Source organism: Juglans regia, chromosome 5 (assembly GCF_001411555.2).
Source record: "Juglans regia cultivar Chandler chromosome 5, Walnut 2.0, whole genome shotgun sequence".
NCBI classification, from domain to species: domain Eukaryota; kingdom Viridiplantae; phylum Streptophyta; class Magnoliopsida; order Fagales; family Juglandaceae; genus Juglans; species Juglans regia.
The window spans coordinates 21,771,335-21,797,228 of NC_049905.1; the positions used below are offsets into that span (position 1 = coordinate 21,771,335).

At 32.6% G+C, this 25,894-nt stretch overlaps 3 protein-coding genes across 3 annotated transcripts; 2 read left to right on the forward strand and 1 right to left on the reverse strand.

Moving 5' to 3' along the window:
• The first annotated feature begins 8,277 nt into the window (after window positions 1-8,277).
• LOC108994441 (receptor-like protein 2) lies at window positions 8,278-12,032 on the forward strand. The gene is made up of 2 exons (XM_018969664.2): window positions 8,278-10,579; window positions 11,838-12,032. Exons 1-2 carry the CDS (start codon window positions 8,346-8,348, stop codon window positions 11,842-11,844), a joined length of 2,241 nt encoding a protein of 746 aa, XP_018825209.1. The 5' UTR covers window positions 8,278-8,345; the 3' UTR covers window positions 11,845-12,032.
• A 2,650-nt stretch (window positions 12,033-14,682) lies between these two features.
• Window positions 14,683-18,411, forward strand: LOC108994494 (non-structural maintenance of chromosomes element 4 homolog A-like). The gene is made up of 7 exons (XM_018969727.2): window positions 14,683-15,095; window positions 15,188-15,268; window positions 15,752-16,004; window positions 16,120-16,210; window positions 16,872-17,088; window positions 17,206-17,297; window positions 17,826-18,411. Exons 1-7 carry the CDS (start codon window positions 14,915-14,917, stop codon window positions 18,084-18,086), a joined length of 1,176 nt encoding a protein of 391 aa, XP_018825272.1. The 5' UTR covers window positions 14,683-14,914; the 3' UTR covers window positions 18,087-18,411.
• A 1,295-nt stretch (window positions 18,412-19,706) lies between these two features.
• On the reverse strand, window positions 19,707-25,105 carry LOC108994493 (enoyl-[acyl-carrier-protein] reductase [NADH], chloroplastic-like). Its single transcript, XM_018969726.2, has 13 exons — window positions 24,962-25,105; window positions 23,729-24,039; window positions 23,055-23,164; window positions 22,900-22,955; window positions 22,743-22,827; window positions 22,485-22,532; window positions 22,057-22,131; window positions 21,870-21,981; window positions 21,703-21,754; window positions 21,559-21,610; window positions 21,397-21,454; window positions 20,422-20,520; window positions 19,707-20,322 (listed from the first exon to the last, which is right to left on the reverse strand). The coding sequence occupies exons 2-13, from the start codon at window positions 24,000-24,002 to the stop codon at window positions 20,168-20,170; spliced, it is 1,176 nt and encodes a 391-aa protein (XP_018825271.1). The 5' UTR covers window positions 24,003-24,039; window positions 24,962-25,105; the 3' UTR covers window positions 19,707-20,167.
• Between the last annotated feature and the right edge of the window lie 789 nt (window positions 25,106-25,894).

Genomic DNA, 25,894 nt, shown 5'->3' on the forward strand with positions numbered 1-25,894 from the left:
GCCCCTTCTGCCCAAAGCTCCCTCTCTCATATATGATAAATTCTACATTAGAGCTCCGCAAGTTTTTGTATTCTCATGCGATGTACTGATTCCAACTCTGATATTGTATATATTTTATAAAAATATATATATATTTTATATAACTATAACTTATATAGTTAATTAAATTTAATAATATACTAGAATGAACAAATTATTATAAAATAATATGTTTATTACTATAATATAAATAGAATAAATTCACTAATAATTGTTTAGTATATATAAATACTATACTATTAACTATTACTATCCTGAAACACCAATGTATAATAACATATAATATTAATTATATAATAACTAATGTACAATAACATTTAATACTAATATAACAAAAACCAAAAATTGAAACAAAATATATATTTCGTCGTAGTCTTGAAATAAGTAGGTGAAAATAATATTTATAACGTGGTCTTATCATCTTATCATAAACTGCATACTAGTTAAATTATTTTCTGTAAGAACTAATTTTTAATAACATGGCATATATAGATCATACATAGAACAAATTTTGGATAAAAAATTATTAAGTATTCTGAAATATACATGATATGGTATTCTTGTACTGTCACAACATCATTTCAACGAGTAATGAGGGAAGCTTCCATCCTCTATCTATCAAGATAACAATGCACCCCGGATTATGTATGTATGCACGTAGGTGTTAACACCGAAAGGAGCCTCCTCCCCTGACACTGTGAGAGAGAGAGTGTGTGTGAAAGTCCATCAAAATCTTATACAAGCTAGATTTGCAAATTGATACAGATCACTTAATGGATTTTTTATCCTATCTTTTAAAATATATCATTAAAATTTATTTTTTTATTTTATATACTACATCAATTTATCTATTTTTTCTTTATATTATTTAAATATTATACATTTTAATATATTTTATTCATTTTAAATAAAGTAAAAAGTAGAAAATAGATAAAAAATAAATAAATAAAGAATAAAAAGTAGAGAGAAATAAATGAATTAAATATTTCTATAAGTGTGAATAATGTTCTATAGATATACAGATGGTACTGTAGAAAACTGAATATTAATTATAAAATACTTAATTTATTAGATGAACTATAATGAGCTATTTCTTTCAAATTTTACAAAAATAAAAATTTTTACATAATCTATTGAGAATCCTCTATTCAGGATATCGGACATGTTCAATCTATATATTATTGTTGGCTTTTCCAAACAATACGTACGACTATATGAGTTTTGCTACACAACCTCTACTGCACTCCACACTTTATATTTTTTAAAATTTTTAATATTTTTTTAAAAATTTTTTTGAATTTATTTTTTTAATTATTTCAAATTTTATATTCATTATTTATATAATAAATATTTGATAAAAGAAAAAAATAATAAAAATTAAAAATAATATAAAGTATAGGTTAAGAAGTTGTGAAGATTTTTTGCAATTATATATATTGGGTCAATGGCAGAACGTATGGATTCAGGCTTTATGGTTTTTTTTTATTATTATATATCCTATGGAGTTAGTGAAGGTTGAGCCGATCCCTTCTTTTGGGCTCAGGCTTTCTTGGTCGGGCCTAGGCCTAATGTGTGAAAAATTCAATTTCAATTTCAATTTCAATTTCAATTATCAAGAAATGAGTAGATATTGGACCCACTAAAATATTCTTCCTAAAAATAAGTTTCAATATGATTTTATTTTTCAAATTCTGGTATTTCCAAAATAGCAATTACTCATTGAGCACGTGACAAGTGAATGAACATATAAGGGCCTGTGATGGGTTACCATAAACAAGGCTTAAATAAACATATATATGGAGGGTCACGTACTTAGTATAACAAATCTGGCAGAATTAACAGACAAAATTAGCAGGAAATTTGGTAATGGCTAGCTCTATTTTATCAATTAGAATGTGCAGATGAAATGGCGTGATTATCCTATGATCTGCTTGGAAGACGGACACGCTCTGTATATATATTAAGAATATGCTATTATACATTTTAACAACTCATACATTGAAAACTATTAGTGTATTGATATTTTTTTTATTTTTTTTTAAATGTTTAAAAATGTTTGAAATAAAAAATAAAAAAGTGCAACTTGCACTAGGGGCACACCAAGTGAATAAAATGAGGAGGCATAATAACACTACTCATATATTAATATTCTGTAAGATTAATAAACATGTATGATAATAATTATTTAAGAAAATTAAAAAAAATACTAAAAAAACCACTCAAATGACTTCCTGTTAACTTTAAGGTTCAGTTTGGATATAGAAACACTATCAATCTATCTCATCTTATCATTATAATTTGTCTAAACTCTCATATAAAATATCATAAACAATTTAATTTTCTTAAATCTCAAAACAATAATAATATTAAAAAATAATATTTTATTCAACTCATCTAAAATCATCTTATCTCAAATCATGTTAATATCTCATTATCCAAACGAGCTTAAGGATTTGTTTGGATACCAAACCCTATATCATCTCATCTCATCATTATAACTTTTTCAAATTCTCATACAAAAATATAATAAACAATTCACTTTTTTAAATTTTAAAATAAAAATAATACTAAAAAATTATATTTTAATAATATTTTATTCAACTTTCAAAAAAATATTTCATCTCATCTCTTAATCCAAACACACTCAGTATTTAATTGTCCAACATGCTCGACGGGTCTAACAGTGTGCATGACTATTTATGCTTTACTTAAAAAGTTTTAAAGTGAGTGGAAGCCACCCTCGAAATTGCGTGCATACATGCTTGTAATGCATTCTATAACCGATAGTTGATGCTACATTTATTTTGAACTTTTCGTCTCAGGTTGACCATTACTAATACTATTTTTATTTTTTATTTTTTATTTTTTTATTTAATAATTAAATAAGTGAGAAATCGTTTTTTTTTTAAATTATTTTTAATGATTAAGAATGTTAAAAAAATATAAAAATTTCAAATATACTATAAAGTAATAAAAAGATAATAGAAGAATAATAAGACCATCCTTATCCTCCTTTTGAGTCAAGGAGAAGCGAAGCTACATAGAACCTTGGTGTGTAAATTCATTAGCCTTACGTGTTTTAATTTTCTTTCTTTTTACATGCATTAGTAATGTTGATGACTACGAAAGGAGATGTGCTAGTAATGTATAATTACGTAATAAGGGCTTACATTCTTTCTTTGTATAAGAACATATAATATCAATTATATAAAGTATATAATAACATTTAATACTAATGTATTATCTATAAATACAAATATATAAATTTATAATAACAAGTAATATTACTAATATATAATAATTAAATATAATAATATTTAATATTAATGTATAAAAATTAACATATAATAACATATAATACTAATATATAAATTTGTACAATGATCTATTTATATTTTAATAAAATTGAAATTGAAAAAACACTTTTTTAAAAAAATTGAAATCTGAAAGCTTAAATTCGATTAATGAAAAGATTGTCAAACTAAAATTTTAAATGAACTAAGAAAAAAAAAATCTAATAAAAAAATCCAAATCCAAAACTTTGCTCAGACAAATCAAGTTAAAGTCAAATCGGAGGCTATTTGGCATCATCCTATTGAATGCAAGACATGAAGAGAAATTGTGCAGAACCTTCGCATGCATTCATAGGTCCAAAGTACGCGTTTTAATGGGTCTACGCCCACTGGTGGGAGCTCCCGAAAATTAAAAAAATAATTTACCAGTAGAAGCCTCCAATGATAAGCATAGCTTTTTCCTTTAATGAATTGTACAGCGAGTTGATAGAACCGTTCCATTTAAAGAAATTACTTCATTTACGCGTTTGCACATTCTATAAATTACTTCAAAATAATTACATGATATTTACACATTCTATAATTATATATAACATTATTCTTTATTTTAATGTGCTACTTGTGATTAGACTTGCATCGATAAATATGGACGTTGAAGGTATGCACACACAATTTTTACGTTGAAAATCTACTGTAATAGTTATCCTTGTACTGTTAAACCTTGTTTATTTTCACATCTCATCTTAATTTATTCTATTTTATATATTCGTTACAAATTTATCAAATTTTTATATAAAATCAAATAAAAAATTTAATTTTTTGAAATTTCAATATACAAATTTATATTTTGACAATATTTCATTTAACTTTTAATCAAAGTTTTAAATTTCGTACCGTATCAGTTGGTATGACCAAAATATTTCGTTTCCATGGCTTAGCCGGTAAAGAGAAAGATATAGTTTCGTACTGATCAAAATTTTGACCGTTTCAACCTGTATCGATCTATATTTCGACTCGTACTGGCCCATATTTCAATCTTTACATTTTTTTTCATTTCTTCAAAATAAAAATTCATTTTTCATCCTTCAATTCAGATCAAATTATTTATAATTTATATATATATTTATATATAATATAATTTATTAATATATTAATTATTTCAAAATAATATTCGAAATGATATCAGTTTCAAAATATCTCATTTCAATACTCACCGAAATGATTATCAAACCGATATTCAAAATATTACTTTTAACTTTTATATTAATTCATCCTGTTTGATTTAATTTTATCTTCTCTTAAGATTATCTTATCTGTAAGATTAAAGACATAGAATTAAGTATTAGGTGGCCTTAAAAAAACAAAAAAACAAAAAGTCGGTCTGATACAGTCATTCGTGCCCCACTCTTCGAATTCGGGCAGTCCCCGTTGCCATTCGGCCGTCAGTGTCAGGCCCCAACTACTGTTGACGCGATTTACGAGTGTATGACCTCCTTTTTATCATAGATTTGTCTCCCTAGACTTTTTTGTTAGTAATTTGGTTGGTCTGTTATATAAAATTATTATCGTATAATTATTATAATTTTTTTGAAACTTTTATATAAAATATAATAAATAATTTAGATTATATTTAAATATTGAATTGAGTTGAGTTAAATTGAGTTAAGATGATAAAATATTGTTAGAATATTATTTTTTAATATTATTATTACTTTAAGATTTGAAAAAGTTGAATTGTTTATTATATTTTATGTTAGAATTTAAATAAATTATAATGATGAATTGAGATGAGTTGAAAAATGTTTGGTAACCAAACGAAACCTTAATTTTTACAAAACTAAACGAGTTGAGTTTCTCAAATTTCAAGTTTTATGTAATTTTCTCTAGACTTTTTAGCTCAGTTTAAATATCAAAATTATTTTAACTTATCTTATTTCATATTATCATTATAATTTTTATAATTTTTTACATAAAATATAATAAATAATTTAACTTTTTAAAATTTTAAAATAATAATAATATTAAAAAATATTTTAATAATATTTTATTTAATTTTTATTTAAAATTATTTTATCTTATCTCACTATCCAACCCTTAATTTTGATCCATACTGAGTAGTTAAATGTAATTTTGGTCCACATGCATTTAGCTAGTTTGACCTCTCATTTTCCGACCCTATATATATTTATTTCCTTTAACTCATAATTCGGCAAAATAAACTAACCATACGTATTCGAGTGAATCTTATCAGGGTTACCTCTGCAACATGATGATTATGTTAATGCCAACTAGCCAACAACAGAAAACGATATACGTTTTGCTCGGTTAGGTCTATTAAAAAAATATTGCAAGAAAGCATTTATATATTGATATATCTATAACTAATTGTTATGATAACTAAAATAATTTAACTTAAAATAATAATAATAATAATAATTTTACAATAAATTTATCAAAACATGTTTATTAAAACTTATTTTTGTAAGATATAATTGTAAATCAAGTATTCCCTTGTGCCAAGCCAACTAATCTACCAACTTTCATTGATTTAGACATCCCTGTTTTTCTATAAAAAAATAATAATTAATATGTATAATATATAGTGTCAGTACCTCTCCAAGATATTTTAATTTGTTAATTAGATTTTATATTTTATATAGCCATCATCCATTTAAACAAAGTCCTAAAATTTGTTGTGTATAAATATATACCATTGTTACATGTACTCTGAATGGACGTTTGGACACGAAGATGAGATATGAAATCCTCAAAACTTCTAATACTTTATTTTTCAAACATCATTTAAAAATAAAATAATTTTAAATTTTCTACTTTTTCAACTAATTATTATTTAATAATTATACGAACATAAAAATCAATACAACTTTTACAAGCTTCAAAACAAAATAAAAAATTTAATATAACTTTTTTAAACTTCAAAATAAAAATTATATTTAAATAATTTTTTAACATTATAATATTTATATTCAACTTTTTCTTTCTCATTTTTCAAAATCTAATAAAATATTTTAACTCAAATCATTTCATTATTACACATAAAATTTTAAAACATCTTTTCTCACTAGCCTTCAATTTTAACTAACCTAATTTAGAGTTTTTTGCTTCTATATATAGCTAGGTGTTAAAATATGAAAACAAATGATAATTTCTTTCAAAGGTTTTAAATTTGGATATTCCTCTCTCTCTCTCTCTCAAGTCCTTGTTCCGAAGTTCATGAGTCGCCTTGGCCAAATCCGTGTGATTGACGGTACTTCTTGTGTAAGAGGATATTTGGAATGGATTTCTAGTCAACAAACAAAACGGAAAGCTAGGTATGCATGCGTACACGCCTTCAAGTCGAAATCTTCACAGCTGGGATATTGAACTCCATCCATGGACGAATTGACTGATCAGATAGTTGGTTATTTTCTTGGGAAAGTGTTTAAGGGCTCTTAAAAGGGAACTGTTATGGATCAAGAATTTGTAATTTAAAATGTGTCTTGAATAGATTATTTTTTTTTCTTTTTTTTTTATATATTTTTTTAATAATCGTAAATATTTTTTAAAAAAATAAAAAAAATTACAATATCTTTAAAAAATATTTTTTAATCATTTGATAAAAATTTCAAATATACTATAAAGTAATAAAAAGATAATAGAAGAATAATAAGACCATCAGTATCCTCATTTTGAGCCAAGGAGAAGCGAAGCTACGTAGAACTTTGGTGTACAAATTCATTAGACCTACGCGTTTTAAATTTCTTTCTTTTTACATGCATTATTAATGTTGATGACTACGAAAGGAGATGTGCTAGTAATGTATAATTACGTAATAAGGGCTTACATTCTTCCTTTGTATAATAACATATAATATTAATTATATAAAACATATAATAACATTTAATACTAATGTATTATCAATAAATACAAATATATAAATTTATAATAACAAGTAATATTACTAATATATAATAATTAAATATAATAACATGTAATACTAATATATAAACATTAACATATAATAATATATAATATTAATATATAAATTTGTACAATGATCTATTTTTTTAATTTTAGTTATGTTTTAATAAAATTAAAATTGAAAAAATACTTTTTAAACATCTTTTCTCACTAGCCTTCAATTTTAACTAACCTAATTTAGAGTTTTTTGCTTCTATAGCTAGGTGTTAGAATATGAAAAAAATAATAATTTCTTTCAAAGGTTTTAAATTTGGATATTCCTCTCTCTCGCTCTCTCTCTCTCTCTCTTCCAAGTCCTTGTTCCGAAGTTCATGAGTCGCCCATGCCAAATCCGTGTGATTGACGGCACTTCTTGTGTAATAGGATATTTGGAATGGATTTCTAGTGAACAAACAAAACAGAAAGCTAGGCTATGCATGCGTATACGCCTTCAAGTCGTAATCTTCACAGCTGGGATATTGAACTCCATCCATGGTCGAATTGACTGATCAGATAGTTGGTTATTTTCTTGGGAAAGTGTTTAAGGGCTCTTAAAAATTGGGAATTAAAGAAGGGATTCCCTTATTTTGTCGTGTATGAAGTGGAAAGCTTAATTTGTTCTTGTCTTAATTTGTTTAAGGGCTTTGACTGATCAGATAGTTGCTCCCACCCAAATGAGACTAAAGTCAATAACAATGTCTACTTTTTTAATAAGAAAATACTAAATTAATTATTAATTAATTAAATGAGTCGATCCAATATTTGTTAAAATTGTAACGATCTCCAATGGAACATTATGGAGATCTCATACATGATCCTATGGCATTTTCACTAATCAGAATATGAATATGGTATCATCACAATATCCCTATTTATATTCCTAATATTCTCGTCTGGCCAGTCCTACCTAAATGGCATGAGCCAAGTCCCTATATATAATGCCCTAATGAAAGACCTCAACTACATGGTAAAAAGAATATGATCAGATTTCTATAAATAGCAGGATCAAACTGATTTCATTGTGTGCTTCAGTTTAGTTATCAAACAAAAAAGATGCTCTGCTTTACTCCTCATGATCTCCTTTTCATTTTGCTTCAGCTCCTCGTCATTCTCATTGCAAATAATGCATGCAACCAAGCAGATCTCAACTCTCTCATGGCCTTAAAGGTCAGTACGTCCTCTCCTCCTTTAAATTGGTCTTCGAACGATTGCTGCCACTGGGAAGGTATTTCTTGTGATCACAAGGGTCAGGTCACCCATGTTTGGTTGCCTTCTAAAGGCCTAACAGGAAGTGTATCTCCTGATTTTCTTGGAAACCTCATGCATCTCTCTCACCTGAATCTTTCCCACAATTCACTTTCAGGTTCTCTCCCTAGTGAATTCTTTTCATCCTTGAATCAACTCATGATTCTTGATTTAAGTTACAACTATTTAGTTGGAGATGTATCTTTGCTATTTTCATCTAATGGATCATCTACTCATCATGGTTGGCCTCCCTCTATTCAAATAATTGACATCTCTAGCAATCACTTCCATGGTACAATCCAATCATCATTCCTCGAACGAGCTTGGAACTTGATCAAGCTCAATGTCAGCAACAATAGTTTCCAAGGCCCCATTCCTTCTCATCTTTGCATGGATTCCCGTTTGGTCAGGCTTCTTGATTTCTCTTTCAATAATCATACTGGTCAAATTCCTTTCGGAGTAGGAGCATGTTCCAAACTAGAGATTTTCCGAGCAGGCTTTAACTCTCTCTTTGGGTTACTTCCGAATGATCTATATAGTGTGACAACATTAGAAGAAATCTCTTTACCTTTCAATAATCTTTCCGGACCCATTAGCGATGACATTGCGAACCTAACCAAACTCACCCTCCTTGAGCTGTATGCAAATCGATTGAGCGGCAAGTTACCTCCAAATATTGGGAGGCTTTCCAAATTAAAGCACATGCTTCTTCATACAAACTCCTTTACAGGTTCTTTGCCCTCATCATTGATGAATTGCACAAATCTCATCGAATTGAATTTACGAATGAATTTGTTTCAAGGAAATATCTCCAACTTTAATTTCTCCGGTCTTCAACAGCTTACTATTCTTGACTTCACTAATAATGGCTTCACTGGTAGCTTTCCAATAAGCTTTCAATCCTGCAAGTCCCTTAGAGCAATTCGACTTTCCCGAAACCAGCTAGAGGGGCAAATCCCATCAGAGATTGCTCAACTGAAATATTTATCTTTTTTTTCACTTAGTTTCAACAATCTAACCAACATCACTGCGGCAATCAAAATTCTGATGCGTTGCAAGAGTCTCGAAGTTGTCCTAATAGGACGCAATTTTCTGCATGAGAGATTGCCGAATGATGATGACATAGTTGGTTTTCAAAATCTTCGACTTTTGGATATTGATGAATGCCAACTGACCGGTCAATTGCCTATGTGGCTATCTATGCTCAAGAAGCTAGAAATTCTGTTACTAAATCGTAATCGTATCACAGGTTCAATTCCAGGTTGGTTGTCGACCCTTCCGAGGCTCAGGTCTTTACAATTGTCTCACAACCTCATATCGGGTGAATTCCCTAAGGAACTTTGTGCATTGCCCGCATTAGTATCAGCACAAGTTTATCAACGAGACAATGATTCTTTGCTTTTACCGGTTTTTCACATAGCAAAAAATGAGGTTCGCCAGTACAGCTCCCTCTCCTACTTTTACCCACAGTTATCGTTAAATAATAATAGTCTTAGTGGCAGTATCCCCATTGAAATTGGACGTTTGAAGTTGCTTCGAGCACTACATCTTGGTCATAACAGCTTCACAGGGAACATTCCAGACCAAATATCAGAACTTACAAACTTGGTAGACCTAGACCTCTCGGCAAATCAGTTATCTGGTGAAATACCAGCATCACTTGCTCGTCTGCATTTCTTGGCTACGTTTAGTGTAGCTAACAATAATCTCCATGGGCGAATACACTCGGGCACTCAACTCCAAGGTTTTGATACGTCTGCATATGAGGGGAATCTTAGACTTTGCGGCGCCCCACTTCCTCGTTGTGACCATATTACTAATGGCAACAAAGACAAGGACATACAGAATGGGAAAGATGGATGTACAATTCCATGGTTTCATATTACTGTGATGTTTGGCTTCATTACAGGATTTTGGGCGGTTTGTGGTCCTTTGGCTTTTAATCGTAATTGGAGAGATTCATATTTCCGACACCTGAATAACTTAAAAGACCAACTCTATGTGGCATTCGCAGTGTCTTTGGCCAGATTGCACAAGAGGAGGTAATTAGTTTATGATCTTCTTACACTAAAGGGTGTCAATAATTAGTTATGAGTTTAGTAGTTTTTCCTCTATCTCGAGTTCTAAGTCTAGGCAAAGTTTTATCATCATGCATGTGAAGAAAAGACTGCGTCAGTAATCATTTTTGGCTGGCATCAGTAGGCAAAGTTTTCCTCATTGCCGTTTTATGTATTGCACTTTTTTGCTTAGTACTGCATGCTATGCCTCACTCGAGTACGATACTATACATAGAACTTGTAATTGAACTATTTTGTACCTGCAAAAGCTTGTTTATTTTTTTTAATAAACTTGAATAATTGAAAATAAATTAAATTACAAAATTTTTTTGAAATTTAATGAAAATTTTTTGTAATTTAATGAAAATTCTATAACTAGTAAATGAAACTATTAAAACCTATCCACTAACTACTATAGATGCTATAAAACAATTAATAGAATTTAATCACTTGACTAACATATTATAACTTATATGAACTATATTTACATTATACGCATAAACTAATGTGCATTCTTTCTCTACAATTGCTTGCTTAATGAGATTTATTGAGTCATGTTGAAACTTTTTTCTTTTATTGAATCATGTTGAAACTTTTTTCTTTTAGTTTGTCATATGATATTTACAATCTCATAATAAATGTATCTAATTAGGATGTATATTCCTCTAATCTCTAGCACATTGTATATATCATTCAACAGCACGTGTATGTCACTTATGATGATTAATTATATAATTCGCGACTTCCTTCTTTTTTCTATTTCTACAAATTAAGAGAGAATCTCCATTGAGAAAGAAATAATATTATAAATAATTAAATTTATCTTTTTTCTATTAACTTAAGATTGCGTGTGTTGCACACGAAGCCCGTGCCGCCGGACACGGAATTGGGCATCGTTCATTACAAAGTCACATGTACGGTTGTTACTCGTGGTGTGACGAAGGGAGCCAGGATATGCGCATAGTCTATAGGGGAGACCATGGTGCATGAGTAATAAATAGATGTGTTTTTGGGTACGAAGGGGTTTTTGGCGTAAGTGGTTCTAATAAATGCATTTTGGGGATGGTTGTAAAAATGATTTTTTTGGGATTTTTTTATTCTTCCATGACTGTTGTGCATTGTTTGTTTGTTTGTATAATTTTATGCTTGAATCTCTTGGTAGTCACTCTGGTGATTTATTTACTAAGATTATGAAATCTCATTTTGGTATTCCTGCATACGGTTCCATTTCATGGAATCGTAGACTTTGATGCAGATGAGGGGTATCAGCAGGAAGAACCAGCCCTATCTGAGGAGTGATGGCTTGGGACTTTACCCGTTATTTGTTGTTAGACCTTTGTATTCATTTCCTTTATTTCAGTCGGATGCCTGTATTAACCTCATGGAGGAATTTGTTTCGGGTTGTATCATTTTTAATCTTTTTGGTACTTAGTTTTAACTGCCTTATATTTTTTCGCTGCGTTATTTATGTTGTACACATTTTGCATGTTTGCACACACTTGCACATGGCGATGGGTGTATGGTCTGTGTGGTCATCATCCAGATGTTACGACTTCCACCAAATCACATGTAGGGGTCAAGGGCGCCACACATTCAGTCTGCAATATGTACACAATGTGTTTCCCCCATTAGTGTAACCTGTATCCAACACAGGTAAAGGCCACAAATTCCAATTAGAAACCTCCAAACTAACAAATGCATGGCTACCCCAGATCACTCCAATAACCAGCTAACTTTATATATAGCTTAACTTGAGGAACCTCCTACTAACTCTGAAAATTATTGCATGTGGAGTATGATGAATAGTTTTATCTAGGTTAGTTCACAACTACTAATTAAAGAAGGTATAAAATATTGATTTATTGCACACACAATATCTTGTACATGTGCTATGATACATATAGAGTCAATAATGCAATTAATGAAAATATATATTACAAAAAAACAAAGTGAACGTTGGAGAGACAGCTTCTAGAATCATGGAGATTTGATACGTAGCTATGCAGGTGACTTTGAATATGTGAGTAAGTTGCCACCAATTGTGGAGAAATTCTTCGCTATTAATTTGGCATGATTGTCGGGTCCTTTAGTTGTAGCACTAATACGCCGCCTCAAGCTCAACGAAGTAGCAGTGATATTGAGCTTGTCCCATAAAATAACAAATTTGGGTGCAACCAATGGCTTAGTGAGAATATCCACGGGTTGGTCCATGCCTGAGATAAATTGTACCTTAAGATGACCATGAATAACACGTTCCTGAACAAAGTAAAAATCAATAGCCACATGCTTGGCACGGACATGAAAAATGAGATTGACAAAAAGGTATGTGGCACCAATATTGTCACGCCATAAAATGGATGGTTGATGTAGAGAAATGCCAAGATCGTTGAGAAGTCCCTGAAGCCAAATGAGTTCAGTATAACATCAAATCCAAATCTGCTAATTTCGTGTTGTGTTCATGTTGGATCCACGGGTCATGTCACATATTGTCACCCTTAGTAGCCATTGTGCATGTTGGCCTTAAGGAGTAAAGTCTTGGATATATTTATGCTGAGGGAGAAAAAAAGATCATTGTGTTGGAAATGTGCTTCTACACCCAAAAAGAAATGAAGTTGCCCTAAGTCTTTAATCGAAAGACCAATGCATAGGTTTTGAAGTAGTGTATGCATGACAGTCATGGAGGAACCAATAACGAGTATATCGTCAACATAAACTAAAACATAGAATTCCATTTAGTGTTAACAATAGATAAAAAGGGAACTGTCTGCTTTGGAGGCAACAAAGCCAAGTTCAAGGAAACGGTTACGGATTTTGAAATACCATGGGCATGGGGCTTGTTTAAGGCTATAGATGGCCTTATGCAGCTTGCACACGTGATGTGTACACATTGTGGTTGGGCCATGAAGGCTACTTCAGAGAGATTACCATCCAGAAAGGTGTTGGAAACGTCAAACTGTCGAATGGGCCAACAATGAATGACACTAATGGAGAGAATGAGTCGTATAGTTTGTGGTTTGACTACGAGACTGAAAGTCACACATGCTTTCAATATTTAGACATGCTTTCAAAGTTGCGAAGTTAGACATGTGAGGAGGATGTGTAGTAATGAAGTCACGCATAGGCTTGCAATATTTGCTTGGAATGTCAACAACATTAGTTTGTGATGGGGATATTTCCCTTATGTAATTTCTCAAGTCGTTTGGACTGATAAACATTTGTAAGGCTAATGTCTATTAATAAACTTGTCTTCTATCACCAAAAAAAAAAAAAAAAAATACACTCGATCTATCTAGAAACCAATTGCTGGGAGAAATACCAGCATCGCTAGCTACGTTGCATTTCTTGCATGAGTTTAGTGTTGCAACCAATCATTTCAATGGAGCTATATATCCTTTAGGCACTCAACTTCTGAGCTTTGACGCCTCTGCACACGAAGATCCTCATAATTGTGGCGGCCCTCTTCCCCACGAGTCATGTGCCTCTATTGTTAGCAGCAACAATGACTTTCAACAGGACAAAGATGGACTTGGAGTTCGATGGCTTCATATTAACACAGTACCTGGCGTCATTACAGGATTTTTGGAAGTATTTATTCCTTTAGTTTTTATTAGTAATTGGAGAGTTGCGTAGTCTCTATTCCCGGACAAACAAACAAACAGAATGGCGTTCAAAGCAGTCATGTGTTCGGTTGGCCGGGTTGCTCATAGTGCATAATCATCTTTCAAAGCATAGATTGGTTTTAATAGCGTTCTTTATAAATTTGTTTTGCTTATAAATTAATGCTCAATAAATTTTATAAGATTTATTTTATATGTCTCTCTTTTTTACAAAAAAATTAATATATTTTATCAAAGGTTTCGATTGGATCAATATATTGATAATTTGATATTAATACGCCGTTTTAGTTATATAAAGCTAATTATCTTATAAGAAGAGGAGCAAGAAGAATATTGTAATGAAACGATAGAATGGCAGCCAGCCCAGCCCAGCCCAGCCCAGGCCTCCATTATTTCAATCCAGCCCAAGTTTGAAATTATCGCGAATTTCAGAGGAGCGGGAAATTAAAAATAAAACAAAAAACCCTCTCTCTCTCTCTCTCTCTCAAATTCAATTCCGCTGTTCCCACTTCCCTCTTTATAAATCTCCAAATCAAATGGAGTTTTAAACCCACTCTCATTGATATACCCTCAAAACAGCAGTGCACAGACCCTTCTCTTTCCCGATTGATATGCTTTAGCTTTCCCTCTTTCCCCATATTTCTCCGATTTAGGGTTTTCTCTTCTCCACAATTTATCTATTGAATTTGTGGATACTGGGACTATGCCGAAGACTAGAAGCCGAGGTGTTGACACCGAGGAAGCACTCCGTGCCGTTAAGCGCGAGCGGGTTAACGGAGACGTGGAGGACTCGGCGTTGGGTGACGATGATTCGGCCGGTGCGAGCCACTTGGATCGCCGGGTACTTCGTTCCAAGTACCTGGCAGTCATGAATCTTATTAACGGTATCAAGAAAATATTACACTTTTCTGATTTTAATTAATTTCGAAATTGTTTGCATTTTATTGAATAGACTGTCTGTTTTTTTTCTTTGCAGATGAGAGAGAGGATATAACGCGGGCAGACTCGGATAAGTTCAGTACTATCATCGGTGAAGTAGAGAGGTTGCATGAATTAGGTATTCCGATTATGAACTTATGATGATTTAGTTATAGTTTATTTATCAAACTAATGTGTTGTATGTTTGGTGGCCGAGAAACGTGAAGAATGGTGAAAAAAGAAAAAGAAATTTCATGATCCTGAAATTGAGATTTTGAAAACAATTGAATTTTTGAAATTGCTAGGAATAATCGCAATTTTTCATGTAACGCGGGGCATATCTACATATGAGACGTAAACCGCGACTGTGATGGTTTCGTACAGACCAATGTTTCCCATATTGGTTGCACACAAGAGAGTCGTGACCGTTATGTTATTAACACTTTCGTAATTTAAAACCTTAAAGAAAGAAAAAAAAATATAAAAGTATGAAAGGAATAAAAAGCTTAGGAATTTTTTATTTTTTCTTTCTATCTGCAACAATGTCCTATAGTTTTTTTTTTTTTTATCTACTTGAAGAAAGTGGGCTCACAAATTTGTGTACCGGTTTTGATCACTTCAGTTCAGAAGCCAAGGGAGCAAGTTGCCGATGCTGAGGCACTATTGGGCATTGCTAATACTTTGGCAAGTTCTGTTAAGTCACATTCCAATGAGGGAATTACACCTGCAGAGTTTGTTAACTGTTTTCTCAACGAATATGGTCAATCCAGCAGGGGAGTTTCCTCCCAAGAGAATGCTAAGATTATGGTACGCTGGAAAGATATTGGAGTTGCTGTTGCACCTATTTTTAGCAAGGCTTATGGATGTAGCACCATGTGAGTTTTATCAATACTTTTTACTTCTGAATAAATAAGGGCTGTCATTTTTTCTTGTCTGAATGTGGATTACTTAGTTGTTTTATTGTCTTTCTATATATATCTATTTCTAAAGGACTGGACCTATGAATACTGAATTGAAGCAACGGAAGATGGTGGTTCATAGAAAGCGTTCAAAGCCAGCTGAAACTGCTCATCCTGAAGAGGTGAGATTACTTTCTTTCCCCGGCTTCCATGTTTATGTTGTAGTGACTAGTGGAACGACAGAAGATATGGGTAAATTGTCAATCAGAAGTTGTAGAGATAGCAGGTTTCTCCTTTGACAAAATTTGTGACTCTGCAGAATGGGAGATCAAATGCTGTTGTTAACAAATGTAAAAGTTTAGGCCGATTGTGGTGTTAAGGTTCTCTTGCTTGGGTTCATGTTGTTGAAAGTTGCTTTTCTTTCTAAGAGGAAGGAATGTAAAATAAAAAATGATTTTTATATTCCCTATCTTGGCAGAGAGGTTATGCATTAGAATTGCAATGCTTTATACGATTTGATTCTAAATAGACTGTTTCCTCCCTGGTCCATTATTGCAAATTCTTCTCATGAGCTTCACCTGAAGCTTGGTGAATACTATTTTCTTTCTTGTAACCTATTTGTTGGATGCTTCTTGTAATGTCTCTGGAAGTGTGTACTAACACACAGTGAGTTGTTTTCAAATGTGTTCTCTGTTGTGTTTTGTGGCCTGATTCTCATGGCAATGCCAAAGTTTAAGATCCAAGAGCGAGTTTGAAATAAATTCTCTGTATTATTACATTGATTCTTCTAACTTGATCTAGCAACAATGTGCATTTAGCCAGATTTATTATTCATTGTTACAGGTTGATGATACTGGGGGAGAAGGAAAGACAGATACTGACAAGAATATGTCAACAATGTTTGAGATATTAAGGAAGAAGAAGCGTGTTAGACTCGAAAGTTTGATATTGAATAGGAAGTCCTTTGCGCAGACAATAGAAAATTTATTTGCTCTGTCCTTCCTAGTCAAAGATGGGCGAGCTGAAATAACTGTGCAGGAAAATGGTTGTCATCTTGTTTGTAAGTACATCTTATCAAAATAAATAAATATTTTTTTGTGTTATGAGTGCCATTTGTTCCCGTGGTTTTTCTTTTTTGTGAGCACATTGTTATTTGTTGTTACATTTTCTTTCTCAGCTCCAAGGAATGCTCCTGCTGCCAATTCTGTTATGTCAGGGGAGGTTACTTATGGTCATTTTGTGTTCAGATATGATTTCAGGGATTGGAAGGTACCAAAGAATTTTTGGATTTGATAAATTATTTGGTTTGTGTGTGTGTGCATGCACCTTTTATTATTAGTTCCATTCAAGAAGCCTGGACTCTCAAGTCCTTAACGGGTGGGTACATGGTAGCTGTGTAGTGACAATAGAACGAATACAAGCAATATCCATTGCACAAATTGCTCAAACCATATTATGACCAGCTGCTATGAGTGGAAACTGTATAAAAGTTTCACTTTTGTTTTGTTGAAAACAACTGGCAACAATGGTAAAAGCTTATCAGGATGGCAAGTAAACTTATCCTGTGTTTTTGGGTCTTAAATGGAGTGTATCTTTATTTCCTTGCTTAAAGAAAGTTTGGTCTACTGAGGTCCTGTTAGTGCTTGTCTTATATTTGTGAGTTAGATGACTCGTGGTGAGTCCCTGAAGTCTGTTAATAAATCTGGCTTTTTTGATAGTTTATCCGATTTTGTTTCATGATATTGTATCTTGGCATATTTTGTTATGGGAACCAATCTCTGATTGATTGTTTTACAGCTAATGATGGACGCTGTTTCAGTTGGCGAGGAGCTCATGCCACACAGGAATAACACAAACTTGGCAGCTGCTTCTCAGGTGGAGCCAGCAGTCGACAATTCCCAAGCAGGATTACCCACAACGCCAATAAGGAAACTGACGAGGAACCGTGGCCTTGTAGTGCAGGAAGAATCCATCGTAGAGGAATCACCTGACAACAAAGATGGTGTTCCCAAGAGAGCCAATGCAATCCGTAGGTGTAAGCCTAAAAAGCTTACTTAAAGGCTAGGGTAGGGTTGCTAGAAATATACATATATCATGGATCTCTCTCCTCTCTCCCCTCAAAGATGCAGGTTTTGTCCTCTTTTTGTTCAGTCACCTCCTGCAATGTATATATAGCTAGGTTCAATGGCCGTTCTTATCTGTTAGATTGTGTGTATTCCTCTAGGTCGGTTTCAATATTTTGGCTCCTTTTTTTTTTTTTTTTTTGTTTTAATTTTGCCACACCTCTTGTGGTCCACACCATGGAAGCATGCATATTTTTTCCCCCGACACTTGGAACGTGGTCGTATAGTAATATAATATTAATTATCAGCGGTAATTAGAAGAGAGAATCGATTAGCTGGCTTGGGTGTCTCTGTTTATCTGCATGAGCTGGTGTTGTATTCTTAAATTTTATTATTTTCAATTAGCATATTTTAAATAAACTTTATCACTCATTATCCTATGCATCATGCACAATACATTTTCTTTTCTTTTTTAATTCTTCTAATTATAATTCCTATACCACATGAGTAAAATTTTTTATTTTAAATAATCACTCATTTTAGTGAAAAATATATGAAATGATTTAAATACGACACATCAATGAATTTGACTGCAATTTCAGATAAAGCTTCGTTATACTTATTTGTATGATGCGTGATGTATAGGATAATGTATTTATGGGATTGGATTGACAAAATAAATAACTAATCTTCTCACTATGTCATTTGCACTCACTCTTAGGCTATGTTTGAATAGTGGAATGATTTTAATATTTTATCATTATTTTTTTATTATTTAATATTTTAATGTTTTTTTACTACTATTTATAAATTATTTGAAATCACCTCAATACCAAACGTGCTCTTAAATTATTAATTTTAAAGTCACTCCAATAAATCTAATCTTGTAATCTTCTCGTACCTACCTCTTCTCTAAAGAAATTGATATAAATGGTAAATACCTTTGAAAAAGAATTAACATGATCGAAAAGAAAAGAGAAAAAACAATAGGACTGTCTTTTGCCAGCGATTCAACACAGTTTTTGGTTGTTACTATCTTATATTCTCGTTTTTTCTAACCGGATAAAGTTAAAATGATCATGAAAGTCTCTTTTAGCCAGTCTAGACTAACAAAATGCAACACACAACTCTCTACTACAGCTTCGAGCAGCTTTCCCTTACGGGAAATGGGTGGGAGCCAAATTTTTTGCTCCAAATCTTTCCTTTTTTATTTTTCATGTTGTATCTACTGGCTTTAAAAAGACTATAGGAGACTCCCACCCCCATCTAACCTTGTATCCTGTAATCTCTTAATCTCTTAATTCATTTATGATATGCTTATTTGCTTAAAAAAAAAAAAAAAGAAGAAAAGACAAATGGCAACGTCGGTTGTTGTGGTTTGGATTGGAATATATTTTATTTTGAAAACTTTTAGGCATAATTTTGACGTTTTAAAGGGAAAAGAAAATAAATTAGTAGTTTCTATTTAAAAAATATATATATTTACAAGCCAGTGTGTCACACTGTCCACAACCATATAATTCGATTTACAATAAAAATTTAAAAGTCAAATATCTTGCAAACCAAAACTTGTCATGTAATTGTAAACATGTGAAAGGTCTTCCACACCGATTTGTAAATAAAAAAACCATTGTCAAAACCAATCGTGTGAGCGAATGATTACAATGTATAAAAACAATAGGCTCCTGATGTTTTGACAATTCAATTTTGAGACAGAACAGAACTCTAGGCATTATATGTCTCATGAATTCATCTGCAAGGGTAATTTGATCACACCTCAAGCACCATACCTGCCTATGTTCTTGGTAGGCACAGATGAATACTAAGTGCAGGACATGAAAACAAGGACCTCACCTTAAAAATCTAATCTTAAATTAATACTAGGTGCACATCTAGATCCTAGCCAGCTTTAACACATGTTTAAGCTTCAAATCAATTTCACTCAAGAGTTATTACTAGAAAAAATATCGCCGTCCCAAAAAAGGAAAAGAAAAATTCTCAAAACAAAAAGGGGCCGCTGGCCAAGCAAGCCATTCTAAGCATGAAGCCGAGTGAGGAAAAAAGGAGCAGCAAACTCTAGTGCTTATCTTTTGGAATGTCAAGTTCCTCAAATATTGGACTGTCCACTCCCACACCCATTGCGTTCAGGCCATTGTCAACATATATGACAGCACCGGTGATAGCAGATGCCAAAGGTGATGCTAGGAAGGCAGCTGTGTTCCCCACTTCCTCTGTTTAATCAGAGCTTACGAACTAAGTAACTATGTAGTAAAACAAGAGGAATAAAGCATGTAAAATCATAAGGATATAATGAACATTTGGAAAGTCACCTGCAGATAGTTCCTTTTGCAGAGGTGCGTTAGCTAGTGAATAGTCAATCATCATATCAATAAATCCAATTGCTTTTGCCGCACGGCTCCTTAGTGGACCTGAGGTCAAAACCAGAAGATAATTCATTAACCCGAGGAATCAAGCTATTGGTGATACCAGGAAATACTTAAATTCTTTAACAAGCCCAAGTATCAAACTAGACCAAATGAGATCAAGAAGATCCAGGTCCCAAGATGTAAAACAATAGTTACCACCCAGAATGTGGACAGGTAAAAATTTATATAGCTATGGATCAAGGGTGTGGGTAGGTGGTCTCTAGAATTATCAATAATCCGTGATGTGAAAAGATATATTAAGGAGACTTGGGGCATGTTTGGACACTCCGAGAATTCTCAAAACTTCTCATAATTTCATTTTCAAATATCACTCAAATACAAAACACTTTTCAATTTCAAATTCTCAACTTTTCAACTTTTCAACTTTTCAACTTTTTCATCTAATCATTGGTCAAACACAAAACTCAATACAACTTTTACAAACTTCAAAGCAAAACAAAAAAATCAATACAACTTTTACAAACTTCAAAACAAAAATAATATTAAAAAATTATGTTCAAACAATTTTTAATTTTATAATATTTTTACTCAACTTTTTCTCTATCATTTCCCAAAACCCAATAAAACATTTGCTAGTCACAAAACTATGAGATACTTAAGTGTCCAAACATGCCCTTAAGTTACAAATATTGGCAAATGAACGAGCTAAACATGCCTATTAGCTACATCTTTTAGATGATTTTCGTATCTCAGACACATTCTTGAGCATTGGCAACACTATTGATGGTTCAATAGCAAAAACCAATGCTTGGGGGCAATGACTAGATGCATATAACTCTTTTTGATAAATTAGACACATATGACTGAGATAGTAACACCATTTTAATTTGAAAGAAAGAAAAGATAGGGCCAAGGTACCAGCAGATATTGTGTTGACTCTGATTTTGTGTTTTCTGCCCGCTTCAAAAGCAAGCACCTGAATTGAATCTATACACATTAAAATACAGGCCAAATACATATCTCAAGCTTAAAAATGTCCCAAGTTGTGAAACGCATGAAAATAAAGTAATGCAAACTCACTCTTGTGTCACTTTCCAGAGCAGCTTTTGCAGAACTCATGCCTCCACCATATCTGTTCATAACATATCAGAATTCCATCACCCTATTGAAAGTTACAACTCCGTAAAGAAGACCAGCAAAGCAATCAATGCATGACATACATACCCAGGAATAATCCTCTCAGAAGCAATATATGTAAGAGAAATAGAAGAACCCCCTGTAACAGCAACAACCACATATTAATTCCGCATATGTGCCTCAATGCAAAAAATCTTGTACAATTGAAAAAGCAGATGGCCGAGAACAGCATTATTGGGGGTGTAGAAGTGTGCCTGGATTCATTATTGGAACGAAATGCTTCAGCAAAGAAACATAGGAGTAACTTGATGCAGATAAAGCTGCAAGATATCCTTTCCTTGATGTCTCCAACAGAGGCTTAGTGACCTATTAAAGGGGTCATTGCTCGTTTAACTCCCGGTTAGATGTCATCTAGTTATTTCACAATTAGAACAACCTTACCTCTGGCCCATTTGCAAGTGAGTGAACAAGTATGTCGATGCTGCCAAAATCCTTCTTCACAGATTCAGCAACTTCCTGCAAGAAAATTTAGAAGCAAGAAGAAGAATAGAAATTATATCTATTCAATTTTGGCATTCTGTATATATTAAGTGCAAAGGCCAATGTTTTAGTGACATTTCAAACCTGAACGTATTCTTGGATTCCAGTTTTAATATGTCATGAGCATAAATCTATGCTAATTTGTTCAAGTGCAATCCCTAGGAAAAGTTCCACGTCTAAAGTGGATTTTGAACTTAAAAAACCTCATTCAAATTCGAGTAGACCGCCCATAAATGACCTCAAACCTTTTCCTCAATCTCCAATTACAGGCTTTAAAGGTTCCTTGACACTTAAACAAAACCAACAGATGTGGAAAAATGAGTTTATACCTCAACAGTCCAATTACTAGATCCTGCATAACGTTTGTTTGCTTTTACCTGCAAGAAGTAACATCGCATGTTTATCAGTAATACATTTTGACGCTTTTCCAAATTTTCTTCGTATAAATTATATCTGTCTCCATTTGTAAAAATAAATAATTTTTTTAATAAGCCACAAAAATAAATAAATATACGAAGCATATCCCATAAATTATATCCCTCTTGATTCATAAAAATAAATAAATGAAGTGTATTCCCCTCCATTACATCTTCAGGTACATCCTCAAGGTTGTCGAAGACTGCATCTAAGGGATATACTTTAGTAATCTCCATCAAAGAGCCATCTGGCAACCTGACTCATGAAATTTCTTGTTAGAAGAGGCCATCTAGAAGTATAAACCAGTGTGTGCAATAAATTACTTACACACGTGACTCGTCAAACTTTCCACGTCGCAGGCTGGATTCAAAAATGTTCAAAGCCTAGAGAAAAGCTTATAGTCAGTAATTATCCAAAAAAGAGATACACGGGAACTTTGGGGGAAAAAACAGAGAGTGCTGAAGATCAGGCTGATTACTTACAGGCACCCATGTGCCCACCAGAATTTCAGCACCCGCAGCTGCAAGAGATTTTGCTATTGCCCAACCATATCCATTGTCGTCAGCTACACCAGCAATAAATGCCCTCTTACCTACACAGATTACTCCAGTTTATAGTCTCTTTTAATATATATGTGTGTGGATGTGTGTGTGTCCATGGGTTTCTTTGACCTGTGGTAAGTATCAATAAGGCAGGTGTCAAAGACCTGGCCATTTATCAACATGGCACATACAAAGGCCAGACCAGGCGTATGTAATCATCACAGATCAATCCACAAGCTAAGAATTTAAGAAGAAGTTGCAAATAAAAGAGGTTTGATCATATGCCATCATTAGAGTAATATATTGGATACAGCTGTTAGACTGCAGTTCACATGCATATACAACCAAATAGAGTGGACATCAAGAAACAAAGATGTTACAGTGGTTGCTTCTTTGAATTCCATAGTTTCTACCAGCAATTATGAAGAAGCATAGGAACACTGATAGATCAAGGAAATAGACAACTTACTACCATCACAATCTCTCAGTATCAGAAAACACAGGATGAAAGTGGAAACAGAATAATCGCAAGACCTTTGGAACTCATAAAAGGGGTTAACATACGAGCAAAGATCAGGACCAACAAGGGAAAGTGAGAAAAAGGGAAAACTGACCTCTCAAATCAATAGGCAAACCTGAGGCTGGCTTGTTATCACTAGCTTCAGACATTGCTTTAGTAAAAAACTTATCAAATTTAATGGAGGATGATGTAAAACTCCGCTGGAAAGGTATTACAGATGATATATGGCATGCACTTGTAAGCTTATTCCATGATGCTGCCTTGCAATTATCACCAAGAATTGCAGCACCTGCCTTGAAAAGTCTACGAGAAGAAGAAAAGGAGGGTCTCACTGCTGCAATTTGCAGGCCAGAAGCCGCTGTTGCCATCTCCAATAATTGAAATCTCACAGTGAAGAATAGAGATCTATAAGAATAAGGGTAATTGTGTTAACACGTAGAAAAGTGTATAGTAAATCTCAGCAATGAGCTCTAACCTAAAATGGATGAAGTTGCATGTTCATGACCCATTAGGATTTGGGTTCATGACTGACTGACGAAAAAAGAATGGAAAGAAAAATCCTGCACTACAAGAAAACTCACAAATTTCACACTAAGTGATATGGAGATTCTATTATCTTACCATGCGTGACATACCCCACCCCCTCCAATATATGAACTGAACGTTAGATATACTTGCGTGTTAGCATACTCTTGATTAAAACTTCAAATTCTTCCCGCCCCCCAACCCCCACACCCAAAAAGAAATCCTCAAATATGTCAAAACATCCCGTGGCCGTGCATGCCCAACTTCTGCCATAGTTCAATTCAAAGAAATGAATCTAGAAACATATCCTCTAACTGAAAAGTCCAAGCTTGCACAAGAAGACAACAAAAACCCTTCGATTTGAATGGTAAAAGCGTAGTTACATTGCATATCAATTGCTTGTTAGTAATATAGCCTATAAGCACGAAAAAAATCATTGCAACTTCATTATTTTAAGCAATTTTATTGCTTTATACATTTCACAGCCTGAAAAAAATAGCTACCATTCTAAATTTCGTTCTTTGACCTCCAAATTATTCAACACCATCATTCTGATTTGTCACACTGCTAAGGAGAGTAAGTAAACCTTAGTTTGGCAGAGCAGGGGACAACCCATTAGAACCCAGAAACTGAACCGAGATAAAAACCCATGAATCAGGAAAAAAGTCTAAGCTGAAGTCAGAAACAGGCCAAGACAGAAAGTAAATGTGGGCATTTTTGTAACTTAAAGTCCAGCAATTCCAACAGCAAGAACAACAAAGACACATACAGAGACAGGCAGAAACAAAGGGAAAGGCTTTACCTATGTGCGAGAGAAAGCGCCAATGCGGAGAGCGTGGTGAAGAGAACGATGTGAGTTCGTTGAATAAGTAGGGATTCGTTGGGAGCTAAAAACTCGAGAGTGAGGGCATCGGAAATATCGAAAGACAAAAAGATTGAAACCTTTTCGAATATTCGGCTCCTTCAACAATACCGCTGGTTTTGCCCACTTGATGTGGCAATGCCACGTGTTCCGCCAACTGTTTAAATTAGAAAAAAATAATGCTACAAAAAAAAAATATATATATATATATATATAGCAATGCTAAATACAGTCTCTATTTGGAGACTGCAATACAAACTTAGGCAATTTTATCTTTAAAATTTTTTAAAATTACAAAATTATCCCTCCTAAAATGATGTTTTTTCTCATTTAATAAAGAGTTTGCACATACAGTCTCCAAGTGGGGACTGCAAATAAAATTTCTCATATATATATATATATATATATATATATATATTAGATAGGGAAAAAGGGTAAACATACCCGGCGTGAGAAACCCTACTAGAAAAGAATCATTGATGGATTAGTCAAAATTAAAAGACATTTTTGATAAATATAATATGAATTTAATTTTTGACTATTCCATTCACTTAAGTCTTCATATTAGAATAGTTATTTTTTTATTATATAACAATAAAATAATATAAGATGAATTTGATTTTGACTATTTACATCAAATTTCCACATTAGATTATCTATTTATTTATTATATAGTAATTAGTAATTAATAATTAATCATCATTTAGTTTTGTAATTATTAATTTATCTTATTTTATCATATTTTACCTATTATATATTAATTAATAATCATATTCTAATTTAATTATAGGTTAAAAAATAATATATAAATGTCTTAATTACAAATCAAATTTTTATTTTTCCCATCCAACTATATAGTTTTTTACCAAAATT

What these genes read in the sequence shown, in the direction of transcription:
- LOC108994441 (XM_018969664.2), top strand. Translation starts at nt 8,346, where the DNA reads ATGCTCTGCTTTACTCCTCATGATCTCCTTTTCATTTTGCTTCAGCTC.
- LOC108994494 (XM_018969727.2), top strand. Translation starts at nt 14,915, where the DNA reads ATGCCGAAGACTAGAAGCCGAGGTGTTGACACCGAGGAAGCACTCCGT. An exon ending in AAACTGCTCATCCTGAAGAG is followed by an intron (nt 16,211 to 16,871) that starts GTGAGATTACTT and finishes TCATTGTTACAG; the next exon opens with GTTGATGATACTGGGGGAGA. An exon ending in AAATGGTTGTCATCTTGTTT is followed by an intron (nt 17,089 to 17,205) that starts GTAAGTACATCT and finishes TTTCTTTCTCAG; the next exon opens with CTCCAAGGAATGCTCCTGCT.
- LOC108994493 (XM_018969726.2), bottom strand. Translation starts at nt 24,002, where the DNA reads ATGGCAACAGCGGCTTCTGGCCTGCAAATTGCAGCAGTGAGACCCTCC. An exon ending in CTAGTAATTGGACTGTTGAG is followed by an intron (nt 22,132 to 22,484) that starts GTATAAACTCAT and finishes ATTTTCTTGCAG; the next exon opens with GAAGTTGCTGAATCTGTGAA. An exon ending in CGTTCCAATAATGAATCCAG is followed by an intron (nt 21,755 to 21,869) that starts GCACACTTCTAC and finishes TTGCTGTTACAG; the next exon opens with GGGGTTCTTCTATTTCTCTT.